At 39.2% G+C, this 23,426-nt stretch overlaps 1 protein-coding gene across 3 annotated transcripts in view; it reads right to left on the reverse strand.

Annotated features, from left to right (window-relative positions):
* Positions 1 to 280: 280 nt before the first annotated feature.
* PDK3 (pyruvate dehydrogenase kinase 3) overlaps positions 281 to 23,426 on the reverse strand; it is a 109,574-nt gene continuing 86,428 nt past the window's right edge. For 2 of the 3 annotated variants that reach the window (XM_089904665.1, XM_022560459.3), the window contains exons 6-12: positions 19,780 to 19,857; positions 10,600 to 10,676; positions 9,217 to 9,318; positions 8,700 to 8,810; positions 6,448 to 6,561; positions 5,026 to 5,165; positions 281 to 522 (exon numbers count right to left, since the gene is read on the reverse strand). In XM_089904665.1, the coding sequence (XP_089760791.1) occupies positions 492 to 522; positions 5,026 to 5,165; positions 6,448 to 6,561; positions 8,700 to 8,810; positions 9,217 to 9,318; positions 10,600 to 10,676; positions 19,780 to 19,857 (653 nt within the window). In that variant the 3' untranslated portion in view covers positions 281 to 491. The remainder of the gene's footprint in view (positions 523 to 5,025; positions 5,166 to 6,447; positions 6,562 to 8,699; positions 8,811 to 9,216; positions 9,319 to 10,599; positions 10,677 to 19,779; positions 19,858 to 23,426) is intronic. The other variant, XM_022560460.3, reaches the window with a different exon arrangement.

Raw genomic sequence — 23,426 nt, forward strand, 5'->3', positions numbered from 1 at the left:
AGGGCCCAGGGACCGGATTATCAAGACATGCTAAGCTGACGTCCTCAACCTCCGGACTCCCCAGGCCTTAGCTGGCGGTTTGGGACAAACATGGTATTTGGTCACAAAGAGCAACAGTAGAGATCGGCTGTATCTGCAGTGGGGAGGGAGCTGAGAAATCTGGGGACACTGTAGACACTCTATGATGACGAGGACAGAGGTATGAGGACGCGAGTGCTAACGAGGTTCTGTGTCCCCTTATGACAGGCGCCAACCAAACCACGGCAACGTACTACGAAAAATGACTCAAGTTACTACTTTAGTGGAAGATCTGAAGTAGCTACAGGAAACTTCTGTGGAAAAGGTCCACCTCATACAGAGAGCAAATACACATTCAAACGCTGGATTAACTATAGTGCCACACGCAGAGTTGGTGGAGGAAAGGAGTTCTTTCTGGGTGACTTGCAGAAGACCATCTTTTCTTCATGGAGAGGACCGAAGCATTCAGTTCTTTACAAAGTTCTGTTAGTCTTGAACTTGTCCCTACAAAGAAAATAATGGGAATATCCACAGTGAGTTTATGAGGACAACCTTCTCTATTTTCCACGAGACTTACTCAGAGCATTTAGTTACAGTGATGATGCAAAAACGCGTGCCTTATCTCAGAATTATTCTCTATGGTTACTACAGAAAATGAATTACCATTTAATGACTTATATATACTTTAAAAAAGTTCTTTCCTCTCAGTTAAAAACCTGATTAGAAACGAGGAATCACTGCTAATGGGTATGGGGTTTCTTTGGGGGATGGTGAATATGTTCTGAAATTAGACAGTGGGTGAGGATCACACAACTCTGTGAATATACCAAAAGCCACTGAATTTGTACACTTTAAAAGGCTGCATTATATCTCAGTAAAGCTGTAATTAAAAATCTGCTTAGGAAATAAATTTTCTTAGGATTTCTCTTTCCCCTAGGGAATTTACCATTCCTACTAAATACTTTCCCAAGGTGGCCACCAATTATGCTATTCGTATAACTGAAATATCAGGCTAACCATTTTAAAATCTTAAAAATTGCTTTCTGCTAAAATTTGTCTAAGATATTAGAAATGAAGGCTCATACTTAGTAAGCAGTATACAACCTCCTAAACTATTTAAAGTTTTAAGTAGACTTTTAAAAAAATTTTATTTATTTATTTTTGGCTGCATTGGGTCTTTGTTGCTGCGTGTGGGCTTTCTCTAGTTGCAGCAAGCGCAGGCTTCTCATTGCGGTGCTTTCTCTTGTTGTGGAGCACGGGCTCTAGGTGCGCGGCTTCAGTAGCTGTGGCTTGAGGGCTCTAGGGCGCAGGCTCAGTAGTTGTGGCGCACGGGCTTAGTTGTTCTGCGGCATGTGGGATCTTCCCAGACCAGGGTTTGAACCCATGTCCCCTGCATTAGCAGGCGGATTCTTAACCACTGTGCCACCGGGGAAGTCCTAAACAGCCTTTAAAACAATATTCAACAAAGGCCATCTTTTAACAATCCAAACGGACCTTAATGTTTATAAAGACTGCTTATGTGCTACTCAAATAACTCCCCCTACCGGAGCCATAGCTGGAATTAACTGCTCACACTGATGCCCAACATGCTACTTGACTTACATACGGACTGAAAATGGAATCAAGGGAAACTGATCCACGGGTGTCATGCTAATTTAGCTTAATCTCCGCCAGGGATGGTGTGCGTATGTGTCTACCCACACCTGTGTGTACACTCACACTCATGTGCACAAACCAAACTCCTCTAGATTTCATCATTTGAGGTGAGTGACCAGTCCGGCAATATTGCACAGAGGTCCATCACAATACTTCCGCAGAAAAGAATAAACATCAATATAGATAGCCTTTATATCATTCATCAGAAAAGACCAATGCTACTATAAAGGTACAAAATCACAAAGCTATATAAACTCTATTTGCATACAAATACCTTTCTGTTGCACTATGTTAGGAATCAAGGTTTTCAGAGTAAGAGGAAATATATACAATTAAAATATAATAGCGAGGGACTTCCCTGGTGATGCAGTGGTTAAGAATCCGCCTGCCAATGCAGGGAACACGGGTTTGAGTCCTGGTCCGGGAAGATCCCACGTGCCGCGGAGCAACTAAGCCCGTGCGACACAACTACTGAGCCCACGTGCCACAACTACTGAAGCTTGGGCGCCTAGAGCCTCTGCTCCACAACAAGAGAAGCCACTGCAATGAGAAGCCGATGCACCGTAACAAAGAGTAGCCCCTGCTTGCCGCAACTAGAGAAAGCCCGCGTGCAGCAACAAAGACCCAACACAGCCAAAAATAAATAAATAATTTAAAAATTAAAAAATAAAATATTAGCGAGAAACATTACAATGTTAAAATCGAATAAAAATATCAATATGATCTTAAAAAAGATATGTATTTTATAGTTCTGCCCAGAAAAGGGGACTAGAAAAGGTATAATGTACACCTCCAACACCCAGATTAGGGTCTCTAATACCCATTAAAAGGAAACAGGAGTCCTTGAGGAAAATGGCTGATTCTAGGCAAAGTGTAAGGTAAGCCTAGGACATCATCTTGGGCCAGAAAGCAAGGAAGCTTTCAAAGATGAATAAGGTTTTATCAATGGAACACAAAGGATCTGGCTCAAAATAGCTTCCAATGGCCAAAGGTGTGCCAGTTTTAGCATCAAAAAGATGGCCACTACATGCAATGACATAGGTGAACCTCACAGAAAGCCAGCCACAAAAAGAGCACACACTATATCTTCCTTTTGTTTTAAGTTCAAGCAGTGAGAGAGTCAGATATAGTGATGGGTGATAGAGTTGGAATAATTGTTACATGGTAAGGAGGGAAAAAGGAGGAGAGTCTGACTAGAAAGCAGCCTTTTCACGTGCTGGAAATATAGGTGTAAAAATTCATTAAGTTATAAACTTAGGATCTGAACACTTTTTATATATATGTTAAATATTGATTGAAACACATCAAAGCAATAAAAATCTACAATATCCATAATAATACTTAAAAAAGAGAAAGCCAGAAACTCATTGGTCAAATTTAAGGTGGTTTTTAACTCAACTTCTTACCTTGAAAATTGGTAATTAAAGGGAAAGACTGAAATGCTTATCCTGCCTTGCCAGGAGGAACCGTACTTCAAAAGGTACTTAAATGACCTTAGCTGTTGAGGAAGAACTTTATAGGAGAATGTCAGCTTAATAATTGCCAAAGGAATGATACTAACAAAAAAAACCTCATCATTTTATAAACATTAATAAAGTTATTGATTAAGGCCAAAGTTATCAACTGGTGCTAAAAGCCATTAGGTGACGGTTGCATGGTGCCGAAATAACATGACAAAATAACAGTACGCAGATTACTTTCTGGTTGAGAAGGGAAAATTAACTATACTATGGAGGGATCAGACAGCCATCACCTGAATTATGGTCAGTCTTAACACTACTAATGGTGGATCAACCAGACATCATGGGTCTCAGAGTGTAATTCTGCAAGAGTATTTATGAAATATTCTGGCAAAAAAATGCTCCACTGAGCCTTTAGGTGAACTTCCAGTTTATGGGAGATACAGGGAAAGGGGGACAAATTAAATAAAACTTCAAAGACAAAATCAAACAAATCAAAGTGGGACATTTTTGCAGGACAACTGGTATGGTCCAACAACAAAAGATTGTTCTAGATTAGAAACAGCTTGAGACCTACTCAGACGTGTTATGTGGTCTTGGAACTGATTTGTTGTTTGGACAAATCAGGGGAATTTTCACGATGAAAATGTACTGACATGGAAAGGTGGAGATGGTTAAATGAAATAAAACTAGGTTGTACGATAGTATGAAAAGTATGATCTCATTTGGGGAAAAATACACATACATGTATACAAATAGCAAAATATCTGGAAGAACACAGATAAAGCTCTAAGAATGGTAATCTCTGGGTTACGGGAATACAGCAGTTTCTCTTTTTTTTCGCTTTTTTGTATTTTCTAATTTTTTACAATGTTCATATACTGCTTTTCTATTACTAAAAGGTTACTTGAAATTAAACAAATAATCAGAACCCTTACTCTTGCTAGCAGAGTTGGAGCTTAAAGGTAGTCAGAAGAAAAAGAAAATTGGAAACCAAAGATTGGATTATTGTCCTTATTACCACAAAGTAGTGAAACTTGTTATTCTGTGATTGATAATTTTCCTCTTTTTCATTTTTTTTTATTGCGGTAAATTGTACATAAAATTTACCACCTGGTTAAGATGGTAAAAAAAAATGTTTTATTAAGTGTACAGTCCAGTGGCATTAAGTACATTCACAGTGTTGTACCACCATTACCACCATCCATCTCCAGAGCTTTTTCATCTTTCTCCACTGAAACTCTGTCCTCGTGAAACACTAAATTCGCTTTCCCCCTACTCCCCAGCCCTGGCAACCACCATCCTACTTTCTGTCTCTAGGTGCCTCACGTAAGTGGAATCATACAATATTTGTCCTTTTGGATCCGGCTTATTTTACTTAGCATGATGACTTCAAGGTTTATCTATATTGTAGCATGTCAGAACTTTATTCCTTTTAAAGGCTGAATAATAATACTCTGTTAGATGGATAAACCACATTTTGTTTACCTTGACTGATAATTTTAACTTCTTTATTTTTCCAGTTTCAACCCACCTACAGACTTCCTCTAAACATTCTTCTGTGAATTCTATGGATGATGACAAATTACAAATTAATTCCTTTTTAAAGAAGATTCATGGCAGGATAAACCCTGCTTACTGCTTTTGATACCTCCACAGGGCAAGGACTCCTAGAACATCAAGGCCTCTACTGGAATTGCTACTCTGGCTGCCCAATTCTTGCTCTCCTTCCTGTCTGGGGTGAAAAAGCTACTCCATTCTTTCTTTAGGGATCACTTTGCTTTTCCAGTGATAAAGCCACAAAGATGTGGCTGAAAATATCAATCGTCTGGCTGGTACACACTGGAGAAAAATCAGATACTTTATAATAGAAAGAAAAGTGGTAAATTACTGTTTCGCCTTGTATTTGGAAGCATCCCTGGGTTCACTGCTGGGATTGCTCCAATCGTCAGCTTCAGGTGTGGTCTTGTAATGGCGCCATGCGGACTTATTAAAAACTGGAAGTCTCTCAAATGATTCACTTGAAAGAGCCTAAGGAAAAACAAAAATAGACACCAAAGGTCCATAGTGTCATCTTGCTCACACGAAATACTGACCCAAATTTTGTTATTTAAAACATTAGAAACCTTATTAATATATATATTTTTAGAGTTATATTAAAATTACAGTCTAAGTAATTTACTTAGACTGATCAGGATGAAATTAAAGCTTTTCTATGAAAGTACTGGTTTCATGAAAAACCAGTACTGAAGTACACATGAGCAAAACAAAAACTATTTTAGTTCAGTTAATACTGATGTGAGATATTCAACTGTCTTGACTATATGGTCTTAGACCAAACACTACTGTTCACTGGGCAACTGTTCTCCCAGAGAGCCCTGAAGAAATAGTTTCATACACAGTAGATTTATAAATATAAGCTCATAAAGTGATATCAAATAGCATATCATTTATATGCATTGGCATCTAAGATACACACTCAAAATAACTGGTTATCTTATCATATAACATATAACACACTAAGCAGCTGTTAAAAGGATGAGCCAGTTCTGTATGAACTGATATGGAAAGATCTCCAAGATATGTTGGAAAGTTAAAAAAAAGCAAAGTGCTAAAATAATCATTTGCGTGAAAAAAAATCAGATTTCCCCCCATATTTTTATCAATGCAGAATCAACTTCCATGAGGATCCACATGAAACTGGCATCCATGGTCACCCCTGGGAAAGAGAACCAGGCTGCTCTGGGCCACTGATGGGAGAGACTTAGTTCTCCCTTTTGTAGCTTTAAAATTTTGTACTATGTGCCCATATTACATATTCAAAAAATACCCCAAATATTCTAGAGTTTAGAAGTAAATAAAAGTCTGACTCCACCAATGAATGAGAAAACTTGTTTTACAGAGAACTTTGTTATTCGATCAGACTTTTAGGTAACCATATTATGAGCACTGAATTCTTGCAACTTTGGGAAAGCCGGCAAGTTTCTAAAACAAAAGACTACAAGAATTCAGTTTATGAAAACCTGTCTCCTTTTAGATTAGTCCTTTCAATGGGTATACAATTTTTTAAAAAATCACAACTTAGAATTATGGTTTTAAAAATCAATATTTAAAATTTTACCTCTCCATGTTTCCTATTTTGCTATATCTGAGCATAAAATCAAGGGTAGGACATAACTTGGTTTTCACGTAAAACTGGAGTAAATCCGAGCTGAATATAGGAGATGATATAGTGCTATTCTCCATTAGTTATTAGAACTTATAGCTTTAAAAAGTAAAGATGCCTTCATATAACAGAAATAAAATGCAGTACCTTCAAATAAATGACAGCATCAGTACCCACGCCTTCCATAGAATAGAGTTTTAGATCTCCTTGAAAATATCTAGCATACAGACGAGAAATTGGCAAGCCATAACCAAATCCAGCCTACCGAGAAAAGAAAATTAATACGGTGAGACAGGCACAAAACGCTAACACATTGAGTCTGAGGACCATCTGCAAGATTAAAATAAATTCTTGCTTCATATTTAAAGCAAATAAATTATTGATCCAAACTTTACAATGATGTATATGCTCATCTATGGCAAACAATCTGTTTTCACCCTGCAAAAATACTTCTCACATGTTTGGAAAAGAACAGAAATACTCCGATTTTGGACTAAGGCTTTTTGAACGTTTTAAAGCAAATTGTTACCATTGTTAAATCCCAAATCAAGTGGAATTTGAACCAGAAACCAAAGTAAACCACATCATTCCAAAGTTCCACTATGATTTCTTTGCTCAATTAAATTGAGCAGCACGGGAGTTGAAATCTAACCGTACCAAGGCTAACACAATGAAAAGAAAACAATCTCCTAAGAGCTACTTCCTAAGGCTCTGGGAACGCTGCAATATTTTGACATGTGGTAGTCCATATATTCTTAGAGACAAGAAAACAATTCCAGTACCCTCCTATACCTCTATGTCATAGAACCTTGACTGTCAGTAACAGGTTGTTGGGGGAAGAAAAAAAAGGTCTCCGATATTGATAGGAATAATTGAGACTAATTTCCAACACTCTGGGGTGGAGGGGAAGGAGCTGTTCCTCAAGCTTCGACCCCTCTGATTAAGTCCACCGACAGGGTGTCAAAGGATCAATAGGAGCTGTCTGGGAGGACATTTCCGAAAAAGAAATGCGTGTGTCACGGCACAGAGCTGTAACATAGTAAGGTGTTTGATGAAGAAGTTAACGTTTCCTAGTAGTACATACCCACACGCCCGCTTAAAAGCTGAGGAGAGTTGACTAACTGAGAGAGATGCTAGTGGAAGCATTTCTTCAAATGGAGAGCCACCAGGCACACTGGAAAGAATACAGACATGGCCAGTGCCAGCTTGACGATAATGAGTTCAATGACCTTGGGCAGACCAGTAACCTCATTTCCTCATCTATAAAATGGGAGGTGGGATGCACATTTTTTAGAGCTCTCTCACTTCAATTGCTCAGTGTCATTTAAAAAAAAAGATGACATGACAGCTGTCCTCAAGATGCTATTTTGAGACCTGTAACAGACGATCCATACTCCTTTTAAACAATTGCGGAAGGTTCTAGATTTGCCTGTAGTGTCTTTTTTTTCTTTTGACATTTATTTAAGTAGGTACCAGAAACTGGTCAAGGCAATGGCCTTCAAATTGATCTTTCAAGAATTTTCTGGAATCCTATGTAAACGACTTCCTCTCCGTTTTCAATATGCAGTGTTAACAAACCCTGTCTAGAATAAATGATGTTAAGTGTTGGATTTTATTCATACATATAAAATATAATCTTACGTGCTTGTCAGTCAGGTACAACTTGAAAATGAAAATTTACACTCTGAACCACTTTGCAGACTGACAGATATGTTGCTGTGCTTAATGACAAAGGGTTCAGTTGTTGTTTGTCAATTAGAAACACTCAGCCGGGGGAAGAAAGTGTGGCCCTACCAGGATCTAAATGCTGCCATGGTAACCAGAGGCTTTCCTCACTTCCTGAAGGTTATTTCCACAGTGAGACAGAAAGGGCTCTGAAAATGCATACGCCACCTATATGTTTCCTGCTTATATAAAAAATTTAATGTGTTCATAATTTAACCCTTTAATTATATAAACAAATTTGGCGGGGGAAGTTCAAAGGCCCTGGGTGATTTGGGCCTCTATGGTATGCAGCGCCAAAGTGCCCAGGGCCAGCTGCAGCCAGACACGCTGTGCTGTTCCCTGCTCACCTGCTATTAAACTTCCACCCCCTCCAAGGGGAGTGCCAGGTGGTAAATGGTGCTCCAGAAGCAGTCTTAACCACAGGGAAATATTTTTTCTCTGTATTGGGGAGGTAAGTACTCAGCTCTGAGTGTTTCTTAGACACAAATTAGAGAAGAAATCTGAGTCCAAAAGAGTCATAAAGAAAGCAGCAGTGGCATAAAATTCTCCCTCCTTCAAACCATGCGGGAAACATACAAATGCAACAAGGCTAATGCGACAACCCGGGGAAAGAGCCAGCTCTGTCCCTTCTCTAGTGAATGGTCTTTCCTCTAGCAGCGGTTTCAGAGGCTTACCAGCGGCGCAGCTCTCGTAGGCTCCAGGCTAGGTCTCGGAGCAGTTGAATACATGTAGTTAAAAAGACGATCTATTTTTCGTAGTGGGACCCCACCACCTAGGTCACTTATCTGTAATGTACAAAATGTGAAAAGGAAGAAAAACAAGAAGAAGTAATCAATCTATACTTAGTAGGAGGCAAGGAGTTCATTAAATAAAGTACATACTAGATTACTCTAAACCGTGCAAGGACTTGAACCCCCAACGAAATATGGTCCCTTTGTGAACAGTGTAAAACAAAGGAGGCGGGCAAGTGGGGTTAGGCTCCAATATGCTTGGGTTTGAGATCTTGTTCAGCTCCCTAAAAAATGGGGTTCCAATGAAGTTTAAACGAGGTAGCTTAAGCCAAGGATCAAATGCAGTACTTACAAATAAGACACTCAGTTGTCAGTTCTCCTCCCTTCCCTTTGAGTCCTCAATGTTTACACACTATTAAATTAACTGATAATTCAAGTATACGTACAAATAAAGAGTTACCTTAATGGATAAGTCTTCTTTACCCAGAGTAACAAGGGTTTTAACAGCTGGGTAGCCCTCTTTTCTATCTTCATATAGTTCAACTGTCGCTCTCATTGAGTTCTGAAATCATAGAACCTTTTTTTTTTAGCATGCCACCAACTCACAAACTACAACTTTAAAAAAAGAAACTGGCAAAAGGTTACCGATACACAACATTTCTTTGGTGGGGCAAAGATCAGTTGGATTTATATGGCACTTTTTTCCCCTCTAAAGAACTTAACTAAACGTGTGTTCAGAACAAGGAAAAATTTCTTGATGCTCTACTTTGTTATTATCTCGTTTTAGTCTCATCCACCATACTAAATGCTTATTTTCCTTTCCTTCCTGTTTTCGATTTTGCTTTAGGGTATTTAAATTATTCAACTCTTAACCAAGAGGGATGTTTTTATCGCGTGTAATGAGGCTGCAGAGGCTCACTGACGTGTGCTTTAAATCCCACTATCAGTCTGCACTTACAGAGCACCCTTCCTCTAAAGAAGGCGGAAAACCTGAGAGGATTCATGCTGCCCACAAAAATTAATCATTTGGCTGGAAAAAAAAAAAGTAGAAGAAATGTCAGGTGAAAAGAAATTCTGAAAAAGCCACAGCTGTTGCAGAGCAAGTTCACAACTGAATGCCCATCTCAACCTTAAGTGTCACATCAGTAACATAATTTTGGGAAGCAAATCAGCATAACTGATTTTTCAGGTGTTTGGTTTAGGGTTTTACACACTGGAAGAAATGAAATTTTAGCTCAAATGCCTTGTGCCTGTAATACTGCTACTTACATGCCATTAGCTACTGGTTAATAAAAGCAGCAGCTTAAGGTATAGACAGTCTTTTTTCTTTTGGTCCAGCCCTTCCACATCTTTGCCCCCTGCCTCTGTCAGATCTTCTGAATTTTCTAAACTGACTCAAATGTGTAAAAGTGTTAACGTATCTTTCAGGACTGGAACAACTGATAATGCACCGACATGGTTAATGTTCAGAAACATAAAGATGCATAAACATGTTCTTGTTTTGATCTGACTACCACCAATAAAGCCTTTGCCAGATCTGGAAACTAAAAAGCATCTCTAAGCTCATATCTGAAGAAAAAACAGTATGGATTTTACATAAAGCCACTGAAGTACAATTAAGCTTCAAAATCAATATGTACTAATATTCATGAAGACTATACTATACACAGCAAATTTTCACCTCAGAGTGTACAAATTATAAAACCCACAGGGCATCAGAAATAGAATTTTTAAAATGGTTATGCAAAACCTTTTTCTTATGCTAATCTGATGAATCCATTATGCCCTGAATCAAAGTAATTTAAAATGAAGATTTCTTTCCATGTTTTTAAATTCCACTTACCTTGAACAACTCAAATAGCATGTGAAACAGATGTGAGGGCACATAAACTACCTGAATAGGTTTGTCTGGAGCTTTGGCTGAAAACAGAGACAAAACCGTCAATGAGTAAGGATCAAAACTAGAAGAAAGTCAAGAATGTTCTTTGCATCCTTTCTTCCAAGTACATAAAAAAAGAACTCTACAGAAGGCCAACGTAGGCTTCCAACTCTACAGGCAGGGCTGAGCAAAAGCAAGTGCTTTGAAGTCCAACAAACTTGGGGTGAAATCCAGTTCCTTCACTTACCAGCTGTGTGACCTTAGGCAAATTTCTCTCTTTGGAACTTAGTTGAGCAAAACTGGAATATCATCACCTACGTCCTAATGTTCAGAGCATTACATAAGGTCATCCAAATATCACTTGGTGTTTCTCAAAATGGGGGACACCCTCCACCACCACCACTGACCCCAGTGGTCAGCCAGGGGAATGTGAAGCCACAGAGGTAGAGGGGTACATCCTCTTGGAGACTTGGACTAAACAGTAATGTTAAGTTCTGTTAAATTATGACAAACAAGGCATACTACTCGCAGCTAGCAGACCAACTCCCAGAGACCTACAGTCCTTTCTCCTTGTGTCAGGGATCTTCTGAGGAAAATCCGAGAAACCCAGAATCCCAGAGTAGGATATAGAGTAGATAATAGAAAATTGAGGATTTCCTCCTCCTCGTGACCTGAAATCATTAAGAGACCAAAACTACGTAAGCTTTCTCAAGTAGAACACCCATGTTATGATTTCAACCTAACTACTTCCTCTAATAAAGTGAGTAATTAATAGTAATATAAAGGAGAGCAATCATTTGTTTGCTTCTGAGCAGTTTACAAAGAGCTTGCACATACATTACCCAAATGAACTCTCATGACAATACTGTGTGGCTCATAGGGTGGGTGGCTGGGGACACAGGCTTTGCTGAGGTTATGCGACTTGCCTGCCATAATGCAGGAGGCCTGGAACTGGACACCTGAACTAAGAGTTTTTGATTCTAAATCTTGAACCTTTTGATGATCAGTTATTTTTTAAACTATTAAGTAATATATACAGCAATATCCCCTTGTCCATGGTTTCGCTTTCTGCAGTTTCTGTTACCCATGGTCAAACGAGGTTCGAAAATATTAAATGGCAACTTCTAGAAGCAAACAATTCATAAGTTCTGAGTGGTGTGATGAAATCTCATGCCTTCCTGATCCGTCCTGCTCAGGACGTAAATCATCCCTTTGTCCAACAGATCCCGCCCATTAGACACTTAGTAGCCACCTTGGTTATCAGATCACTGTCACAGTATTGTAGTGCTTATGTTCAAGTGACACTTATTTTATTTAATAGTGGCCCCAAAGTGCAAGAAGAGTGACGCTGGCAATCAAAACTACAGTGAGGTATCACACCGGTCAGAATGGCCATCATCAAAAAACCTACAACAATAGATGCTAGAGTGGGTGTGGAGAAAAGGGAACCCTCATGCACTATTGGTGGGAATGTAAACTGGTACAGCCACTATGGAGAACAGTATGGAGGTTCCTTAAAAAACTAAAAATAGAGCTACCATATGATCCTGCAATCCCACTCCTGGGCATATATCCTGAGAAAACCATAATTCGAGAGATACATGCACCCCAATGTTCACTGCAGCACTATTTACAATAACCAAGACATGGAAGCAACCTAATGTCCATCGACAGAGGAATGGATAAAGAAGATGTGGCGTGTACACACACACACACACACACACACACACACACACACACACACAACGGAATTATTACTCAGCCATAAGAAAGAATGAAATAATGCCATTTGCAGCTGCATCGATGTACCCAGAGGTTATCAAACTAAGTGAAGTCAGACAGAACAAAGACAAATACCATATGATATCACTTATATGTGGAATCTAAAATACGATACTAATCAACATATCTACGAAACAAAAACAGACTCACAGATATAGAGAACAGACTTGTGGTTGCCAAGGGGTAGGAGGGGTAGGAAGGGAAGGAATGGGAGTTTGAGACTAGCGGATGTAAACTATTATATATAGGATGGATAAACAACAAGGTCCTGCTGTATAGCACAGAGAACTATATTCAATATCTTGTGATAAACCATAATGAAAAAGAATGTCTATATATGTATAACTGAATCACTTTCTGTACAGCAGAAATTAACACATTATAAATCAACTATATTCAATAAAAAATATTAAAACTAAAAAAGTTTTTGACTTTTATTATCAGTTCCTATGGATTCTCAGCACGTGAAATTCTATTTTATCTAATATTACATATTGCTTCATATATATACATGTACAACGATCAATTTGCTGTACACTTGAAACTAACACATTATATGTCAACCATATTTCAACAAAAATTAAAAAAATAAAGTGGGTTCCCTGTAGAAAAAATTAAAAAGGTGAACACTGATTGTGTTGGTAACATAACCAGGTAAATATTGCTCACTGCAGATCGGCCACAGGAATAGACCAGGGTGACATTTCTTTCCCTATGAGTCCAATGTGTCATGAGTCATGTGTCACTTGAAGGAGAATATTACCAGCCTTAAGGTGAAATGGATTCACTTTATCCACCTCCAACTGCTCAAAATCATGTTACCTTTTAAGGTTGCCGAATATTTGGACCATGTCTTTCTGATACTCCTCTTCTTGGGTAACTGGACAAGAGACATATGCTTTCCTTGCCACATCACTGAGATCTTCCAGCCTCTTTTCTATTGCATGGGATCCATTCCATTCTTTAAGATTTTTCAAGTTAGAATCAACTGCTTTCCAAACATGCTGCACAGCCATTATCCTCAAATTGTTTTTGATTGAAGTTCTAGAATATTTTTTGCTATTTCTTATACCTACATTATACACACCATTAGGTCAGTCACGTAAACTACCTCAGAAAGCTATGCATGGGAAATACATTTCTCAGTCCTTATACCTCTGATTCACTTGATTGGAGGTTTCACCAGGTACAGAATTTGGATTTGAGGTCAATTTCTTTCAGCATTTAGAAAGGCAGGGGGAGGGACTTCCCTGGTGGCGCAGCGGTTAAGAATCTGGCTACCAATGCAGGGGACACGGGTTCGAGCCCTGGTCCGGGAGGATCCCACATGCCACAGAGCAACTGAGCCCGTGCTCTAGAGCCCGCGAGCCACAACTACTGAAGCCCACGTGCCTGGAGCCCGTGCTCCGCAACAGGAGAAGCCACTGCAGTGAGAAGCCCGTGCACCACAACGAAGACCCAACAGAGCCAAAAAAAAAAAAAAAAAAAAAAAAAAGGCAGGGGGGAGGGAGAGGGGTCTTCTGACCATGACAGCGCAGCTGAGAAGTTTAATGCCAGTCAGGTTTCCACTCATGCTGCTGGTTTTTCGCCCGAGGTCTGATACATCTTGGTTGTAAAATTCTTGTTGAAGAATGAGGAACTGGATTGTTTGTTTGAGAGAGCTGGTGTTGACTTCCCCCTACGGCTCTCTCCTAAGTGGGAAGGCTGACGTGGAGCTCTGTGTACCTGCTCAAGACTTTTCCACTGGCTTTAGGACGAGCGGACAGCAAGCTGGCCTCTGACCAGAGGGTCCCCCAAATGCCTGAATGAAGAGGGCTTTACTTTGGGAAGATGACACTCACACGAACAGACCTAGTTTTACCCAGGTTCTTGAAGAAACTACTTTGATTTTTGCCCAGGGGAAAATGCTCGTGGATGTTGGCAGGCAGAGCACAGCCAGAGTCAAGCTGCTTCCCATCACCCATCCTTACTCCACCTGAGACCAGCTTTCAATCAACCCCCATCTTTTACCTTCCCTATCCAGTCCCTGACACTTCCCAGCTCTGCTCCCAGAGTCCCTCCAGGATCATCTGATGCCATTTCTGCTGCAGCCTCCTCTTTCGTGGCTTCTTCTGCTGTCCCATTAATCAGCCAGTGTACTTCTATCTCGTTACCCTTTGGCAGGAGGTGGGATCAATGGCCCACTGACGAGTCCCCCTGGTTTCTTTGCTGTTTTTCTTTGTATTCCTTTACTGTCTTTTTAACAGAGCCCTAGGAGCACACTGAATGCTTAGACTATCTTGTACCGAAAGGCATGATTAGTTATATAAATAACCTTCTGAAGTCAACCTTTTCACTCCAGATCTCAGGGAACTTAAAATACCTTTGATAGCTTTGTTTTGTTTGTTTGTTTTCAGTTCAACCAGCATTCTCTAGGAGCCATCTGACAGCTTGCTCAATTACTTGTACTTTTCTTTGAGAACATTATAGTTTAGATGTCTTTCCTTCCTTTTATTATTTTTTATTTATTTATTTTAAAAATAAATTTATTTATTTATTTGGCTGCGTTGGGTCTTCGTTGCTGCGCACAGGCTTTTCTCTAGTTGTGGTGAGTGTTGTTGCAGTGCACAGGCTTCTCATTTGTGGTGGCTTCTCTTGTTGTGGAGCACGGGCGGTAGGCATGTGGGCTTCAGTAGTTGTGGCACGCGAGCTCAGTAGTTGTGGCTCGTGGGCTCTAGAGCACAGGCTCAGTAGCTGTGGTGCACGGGCTTATTTGCTCCGCAGCATGTGGGATCCTCCCGGACCAGGGCTCGAACCCATGTCCCCTGCATTGGCAGGTGGATTCTTAACCACTGTGCCACCTGGGAAGTCCCTTTCTTTCCTTTTAAAACCATGTCAAATGTCTTTGTCCATGACTCTTCCCTAATCCTGGGTCGAGGGGCTTTTACATAGTAGACCCTTAATAGATGTTAGCAGGCTTTCTAAAATAAGACATAAATGGAATATGAATTTTCCATCTAAGGGTACATTTTAGAAAGTCAATGGAAAAATGGCCCAGGTTTTTCATGCTCAAGACTCAAGAAATAATAAAGTCCCTATTTGCACAGTCATTGCTCCAAATGCCATTAGTAGAAGCGACATTTAATAAATGCCAAAGAACTCTACATAGGATATAAAGAGTTTTATCTTCAGACGTTCTCCTATATGCATGAAAAAAAAAACTGGTGGCTAAGCAGAAAAAATTCATTTAAGAGAAATATAAGAGAAGCTTGATCCACGGTTGGTTGAACCCATGGACGCGGAAGCCTTAGATATGGAGGGCTGACTATACTATACCATTTTATATAAGGGACTTCAGCATCCATAGATTTAGGAATTCCCGGGGGCTCCTGGAACCAATCACCTGCAGACGCCAAGGGAGGGCTGTATATTGATAGGAATTTAACACATTTGGGCCTCCAGCGTTCCATTTCTAAAATGAGCACTGTACATATTTCAGTGGGTTAACGTAAGGGTTAAATGAGATAATAGTGATAAACTAGTTTACACAGAGCCTGCCACATAGTAAGCGGCCAATACATGTTGGCTATTACCACTACTAAAAAATTAATTTCGACAGTGTTAACAGCGCTACTAGTAATGGCTTTCTTATTCTTGTGTAGAACCACCTGACTGAAGATATCCACAAAAGTATCCAATTTGAGAAAACTAGAGGACAAAGACTCCAGGATAGATGCACACCTTTTCTACGAACCCTCTTACATCAAAATTTACATAGTGCGAACTGAAATCTTTACTTTTCCAACCAAACCTGAAGCTATAAATCAACCTCCTGACAGGAAAGACTAATCTAGAAATGGTGAAAAAATCCAAGTGTGGCAACCATAACATCTTATCTTTCCCAAGTCAACCCTGACTTCCAGTAACCACCCTTTATTAAATGTCCAGCACATGCCTGGTGTCCTGCTTGAGGCCTTAGAAACATTATCCTTTTATCACCTCACAAGGAGAGCTGACAGATGAGGAATGTGGGTGTCACAGCAGCAAAGTGACTTGTCTCCTAAGTGTCAGAATCCAGATTTCCACCACCTGGCTGGCTACAAAGTTCACCTCTTTCCTCTAAGCCATGTTGCCTTACCATATGGATGCCGAAAATGTAAGGTAAAAATGTTTATTTGCTTAATGCTTTGGCAACTGATTTCTCAAGAGAATGAGAATGTTGAGAACAAGCACGGTAGAATGGCTACCCATCTTTGGAGCAACCCACATGGGTTGCCGCGGGTAGCTAACCAGAAATATTTGAAACCTGATGTAAGGTAAATAAAATTCTGTTGTTTTTAATCTTCCTGTGAAATGTGCTACCAAAAGAATAAAAAAGAAGTTTACTACAGCTAGCTCCCAATATTCAGAACGCTAGTGATGACCGTAAATGATGATCGTGTTCACACAGTATGTTCTGCATAATCCTATTTACTACTTTCTCAGGGGTCTGCATTGGGAAGGAAAAAAATCGAAACTTCAGAAAAAGAGATCATAGGGCAAACTCACAGAACTTAAATTCTCAGGTAGCAACAAACTGTTCTTTGGGATTCATGGCAGTGTCAGTCCTCTGAAGTGCAGAGCACAGGAGAATGGAAGCATCCTGAAAGGGGATGCTATGCTAGTTCACACGGGCTCTGAAAATGAATCCACAGAACCTGGATCTGACTCCTCGCTGGAAAACAGTCACACACACTCTCTCTCCGTGACAAAGCCCGTGTCTGCTTAAGGTGTTCAGGACCAACCTCTGACCTCCGTCTCTAACACAGAGCTTGTTAGAGCTCAACTGCAGTGCTTAACCGCACTCACAAAGAGCTCTGGCATTCAAGAAATAATAGAAATTGTAAATACATCCCCCAAAGCAACAGGAAACTAGAAGCTACCTATAACCACCATTTCTCTTAGTGATGGGAAAAAGGGCTTCAAAAATCACGCATGAGACAATGCCAAAAATGGTTGGAAAGCTTCTCCCCTGGTGGGGTGCACTGCCCGTTGTGACAGCCTCGCTGGGAAGGAACGTGCTGACCTGGCTGGCACCCAGGAATCAGCAAGACCAGGCTCGCTGCTCTGGCCTTCAGAGTGAGTGAGGCTACCATTCATGCAAACGAGCAATTAATTACTACCGGTGAGTTTAAGTTCCATGTTTGACAGATAGAAATCAGGACAGTGAGGTCAGGCTCCACCTAGCCAGTAGGAAGAAATAGAATATTAAGATGCTTCTACTCAGGAATGCTCAAGCAAAATCCACTTGGTGCTAGAGGTATATTTCTTCAAAACAGGGGTGCAACTCTTCTCAGAGAACCCAAGAGGCTTTGAAAGTGGCATCGATTCCACACCTCCTAGTAGAACGTAGGGGCAGTTGTCCTATGACGGCAGCCTGAAGTCTTCACATTCTGAACTCAGTATAAGAGAAATCGATTTTTGGAATATTTTTGAGAGGGAATGTGGTTTATCTTTAATGCCATACCCTAAGACCCCATACCCTAAGACTCAGTCGTTCCACACTTCTAAGAATCTAGCCTACAGAAATACTTCCACACGTTCATAGGTTTTCCCACGCTCCAAATACACACACACACACACACACACACCCCTTCATGCCTCATTATATGGAATATGGGAAAATCAGAAATCCACTCAATGGGAAACAATTAAATAAACTATGATAATCTACACTATGGATAATCTCTAAATGACACTAATACATGCAAAGATCTTTAAGGTGAAGTGAAATACACAAGTTAAAGAACATGTATGGTTTTAGCCTCATTTATGTAAAAAACAAAACTCTGTATGGGAGCAGAGTAGTGGGGACTTTCACTTTTTACTCTATATTTATGTTTGTATTTTTAGAGATAAGTATGTCTCTTTCATAACCTACAAATAAAAAAATAAAAGTAACATGTAAATATAGTTTCACACAACTAATATAAAAATTAGCTAAAACCCCCCATCCAGAGAGCTGCTGTTTGTATTTTGGTGGTATAAATCCTTCGACTTATTATCCAATGAACTCACACTATTACGAGCTTTTATAGCCTGTGGTTAAAAACGCAACTTTTCTCAAACATTAAATATTCTTTAAAGCATTGTTTTGATTCGTTGCGTAGTATTCTATCTTATGGGTATACCAGAATTTATTTAAATAATTCCCTATTGTGGAAAACTTGGGTTGTTTTCTAATTTTTCTCTGTAAGAAAACTACTCTGATCATCATTCTTATACATATATCTGTGCACATCTCTATTTTCTTTTTTTTAACATCTTTATTGGAGTATAATTGCTTTACAATGGTGTGTTAGTTTCTGCTTTACAACAAAGTGAATCAGCTATACGTATACATATATCCCCATATCTCCTCTCTCTTGCATCTCCCTCCCAACCCTCCCTATCCCACCCCTCTAGGCGGTCACAAAGCACCGAGCTGATCTCCCTGTGCTATGCGGCTGCTTCCCACTAGCTATCTATTTTACATTTGGTAGTGTATATATGTCCATGCCACTCTCTCACTTTGTCCCAGCTTACCCTTCCCCCTCCCCGTGTCCTCAAGTCCATTCTCTACGTCTGCGTCTTTATTCCTTTTTTTTTTTTAAGTATTGGTTCTTGACAGATTTAAAAAATTTTTCATGACTTTCGCATATTTTTAATTTATTTGCTTTTATTTTTTGGCACTCCAAGGGGCATGCGGGATCTTAGTTCCCCGACCAGGGATCGAACCCGTGCCCCGTGCAATGGAAGCGCAGAGTCTTAACCACTGGACCACCAGGGAAGTCCCTATTTTCTCTTAATAAATTTTCTGAAGTTTATTTACTGGACCAAAGAATATAACCATTATTACTTTAACTTACTGGGCCAAAGAGAAAGAACATTGTTAGCCTGTTTTTTTAAAGAAAGGCTATACCAATTTAAACGTATATCAGAAATGTGTAAATTTGGGGGACAGAGTATTTTTCTGGGCGGCAATTCAAAGCTTTAAAATGTTTTAATCACTGCCACTTTGAAAGACAAAAATGGCATTCCTCTATGTTTTTCTTTGTACTTCTTTGATTAGTAAACACTTTTCTACATGTTTATTGACTGTTTGCACTGGTTATTTTGAGAACTGCTTATTTACATCTCTGTGCATCTTCCACCTTGATTACTTCTGTTCCAAGAGCTTGGAGCTCTAATAGATAACACATTCCTGTACAAAAACTCACTGACCAGAGATATAAAAAAGGTTTTAAAAACACAGAGAGATGAAAAAGCAGCACAATTTTAGGATCTCACTGAAATATAGCTCAGGTATAATCAGTTTTTTAGTCAGCTTCTTTGTATTTAAGGCTGAAATTATTTTTCTTTTACCATTGAATTCTTCAACTTCCAGCTCTGGAGCTACCAGATAATACTGTTCACAAAGCATCTTGGCAGTTTCATATGCATCTGCAAAGAGAGAGAGAAGTTTAGCTGCTGCACTAACAGCATGGACTCAGACAGATAGACTCAACAGAATAAAGAAACAAGGACAATCTGTAACCTGACAGATTTAGAATTAATCAACTACTGCCTTAAAAAACAGCCCTTTTTGGCTACAACAGAATTACAATAACTGAACCAAAATTTCTCTTTTAGTTTTAATGACCACAACAATATCAAAATACTGCACTAATGATGACATAGCCTGCTTTATACTAAACATGGCTTTGACTTTTAAATATTCCTAACAGGCAGTTTTCATGAAAAATCTATAAACTCAAGACTATACGTCTGAACAGCATGCAACCTGACTAAACTGTACCAAAAAGATATTTGCTGTAATTTCAAAAATAATAATGGCAACCATCTTAAGATTTGCCAATTATTTGTAAATTAAACGTCAACAAGTATTTGCTAAATGAACAGGTTTCCATGAGCCACACAATTTAAGTTATTGGAGACATTACTCTTGCTTTGAAATGTCCTCTAAATCAAATATACTTCAATAAAATTAAAACACTTTTTAAATGTCCTTTAAGTTAGTTAAAGGTAACAGGTTGGGGCTGTTATTTTATCAAAGTCTGAGGAGCAACAGTTTGCTTTTGAAAGGGGAAAAAAAAAAAAAGGACAAAGGGTAAGAAGATCAGAGCCATTACAGAGATGAAGAGAAGAGAGAATTCAGGAAGGTACATCCAAAAGATGGGGAACAAATTCAGAAAGCTACAGTGCATTATTTTACACTGCATGTGTGCTTTTCTCTTGAACTGTAAACAATCTGAGGTCAGGGTTTCTGTCTTACACTTGTTTCATAACTCACATAGAACTTATTTCATGCCTGTTAGCTAGTCAATAAATATTCCTTGGTTTGATAAATTTTAAACCTTTTGATGATCTACTTTTTTTAAAAAACAGCTTTATTGAGATACAATTCTCACACCATACAGATCACCCATTTAAAGTGCACACATACAATTCAATGATTTTTAGTGTATTTGCAGAGTTGTGCATCCATCACCACAATTAATTTTACATTTTTCATCACCCCCAAAAGAAACTCCATAACCATGAACAGTCATTACCCCCGCATCCAGCCCTAGGCAACCACGGATCTACTCTACCTCTATAGGTTTGCTATCCTGGACATTTCATATAAATGGAACCATACAATATGTGGCCTTTTGTGACTGGTTTCTTTCACTTAGCATAATGTTTTCAAGGGTCATCCATGTTGTAGCATACATCAGTACTTCATTCCTTTTTATTACTGAATTAATATTGTATTATGCAAATATGTCACATTTTGTCTATTCATTTATCCATCAACAGACATTTGGACTGTTTCCACTTTTTGGATATTACAAATGAACGTTCAGATGTTCATTCATATTGCTATGAACATTCATGTCCAAGTTTTTTTAGTGAAGATGTGTTTTCACTTCTCTTGGGTATAGACCTAGGAGAGAAAAATTGCTTGATCATATAGCAGCTGTATGTTTAAACGTTTGAAGAACAGCCAGACTGTCTTCCAAAGTGAGAAGATTTTTTAAGTTCCACCTTCACAATTTCTAAAGATCAGATATTCAAATTACTTTAAAATGCTTCATGATTGCATTTGCAATGTCCTCAAATGTATATCAGCTCTTTGGAGACAGGCTCGTACTTCTTTTATATTCCCCATGTCAGTACTGTGCATAGAGTAGACAATTAAGATTCAAGCGTTAAGAGGAAAGAGGGAAGGAAGGAAGAAAGGGGGAAAAATAAGCCTGACAGAATTTAAATACATTAAAAATTGACAATGTCAATCTAAAATAATACAAAAGATAAGATTAGGGTATGTTCAGACTATAAGGTTTGGTTCATTTCCCTCCTATTGCTACTAAATTTAAATTTTACATAATATTTGACCTCAGAGGAAAAATCCTCATTTTATTAAACTTTTAGAATTAAACCACTATAGGGACTTCCCTAGTGGTGCAGTGGTTAAGAATCCGCCTGCCAATGCAGGGGACATGGGTTCAAACCCTGGTCCGGGAAGATCCCACATGTCGCGGAGCAACTAAGCCCATGCGCCACAACTACTGAGCCTGTGCTCTAGAGCCTGCGAGCCACAACTACTGAGCCCACGTGCCACAGCTACTGAAGCCCACACGTCTAGAGCCCGTGCTCCACAAGAGAAGCCACTGCAATGAGAAGCCCGCGCATCGCAACGAACAGTAGCTCCCCCTTGCTGCAATTAGAGAAAGCCCACGTGCAGCAACAAAGACCCAACACAGCCAAAAATAAATAAATAAATTCATATTAAAAAAAGAGAATTAAACGACTATAAAGAACCACAGATAGAGACATCAGAATCTCTCTGACAAGATGAAATAATGAAGGACAGCCAAAGGAAACGTTAGCAAAAGGAGAAAAAAATTTAAAAAGAGTTGATTGGTGTGAAAATAGACATCAAAGTGGACTGTATTTAAATCCTAACAAAGAAAATTACAATTTAGAATTATATTAAGTTCGCAAGTTTTTTTTGTAGGGTATAGTAAAACTCATCAAACATCTGTACAGTTCTTTTGGAAAAAACAAGATTCACTCTCTGTGCTGTGGCTATACCACCAAACAATGCTACATCTCCACCTAGCGACATAACAGCACAAAGCTGACCAAGAACTCCTAACACTTAAACCAATAAATACTGAAATCTAAAAATGATGCTTCCTTATCCATATAAAATGCCAATACATCTCCACAAAACAACTCCTCCAAGGATAGAACACCTTTAAAGATGTTTAAACTGCTCTTCCATTCACCAAAAAACAGGAAACGAGCCCAACTCCACTAAATGTGCTAGTTCCTCATGGCATTATTAAGAAAAAGTATGACACAAATGTAACATGTGGAAGATAGGAGAGTCCAGATAGATGCAGCCAACTTGAAACTCAAAGACTCAATATGGTTCCTGAGACCACAGGAATAAGAATTTTTCAAGCATTACCACAAATTACAGTGTATCAATGCTGTAATTAACAACTGCATTATGATCCTTGAAAAACTCAAGACATGACAATGAGACTCACATATACCAGCCAGCCAAAAGTCTTTTGGGGGCAGTACTGCTAAAAGCTATATTCATATGCATCTTTATAAATTCCCGTGGCACATCATAATGCCTTGGGCACCATACACACCCAGTGAGCATCTGTTAAATGGAACAATCCTGCCCATGCAAAAATTCTCCAGGTTCAATCAATTATACTGATTCGAGATGTTCTTTTTGGTCAGACTGGGAACTAGTGGGCTAGAGTGGTTCCCAAACCTGTGTGTGTGTGTAGAATTCATTAGCAAGTTAAAAAAAGAAGTACAGGTTAAATGAACCCCTGGAGGTGCTGATACAGTAGCTCTGTGTTGAGGCCTGGGAATCCACATATTTAAAAAATTCTGAACAGAAGGTAGATTTGGAGACCACTGGCCTAGAAAGTCAAGGCTGGGTCATGCTAATTCTATCACTGTCACTCCCAGGCCATGAATGATCATGGAGTACTGAG

This window comes from Delphinapterus leucas, chromosome X, assembly GCF_059928025.1.
Source record: "Delphinapterus leucas isolate spDelLeu-1000000601 "Yukka" chromosome X, BTC_Dleu_Yukka2, whole genome shotgun sequence".
Taxonomy (NCBI): Eukaryota; Metazoa; Chordata; class Mammalia; order Artiodactyla; family Monodontidae; genus Delphinapterus; species Delphinapterus leucas.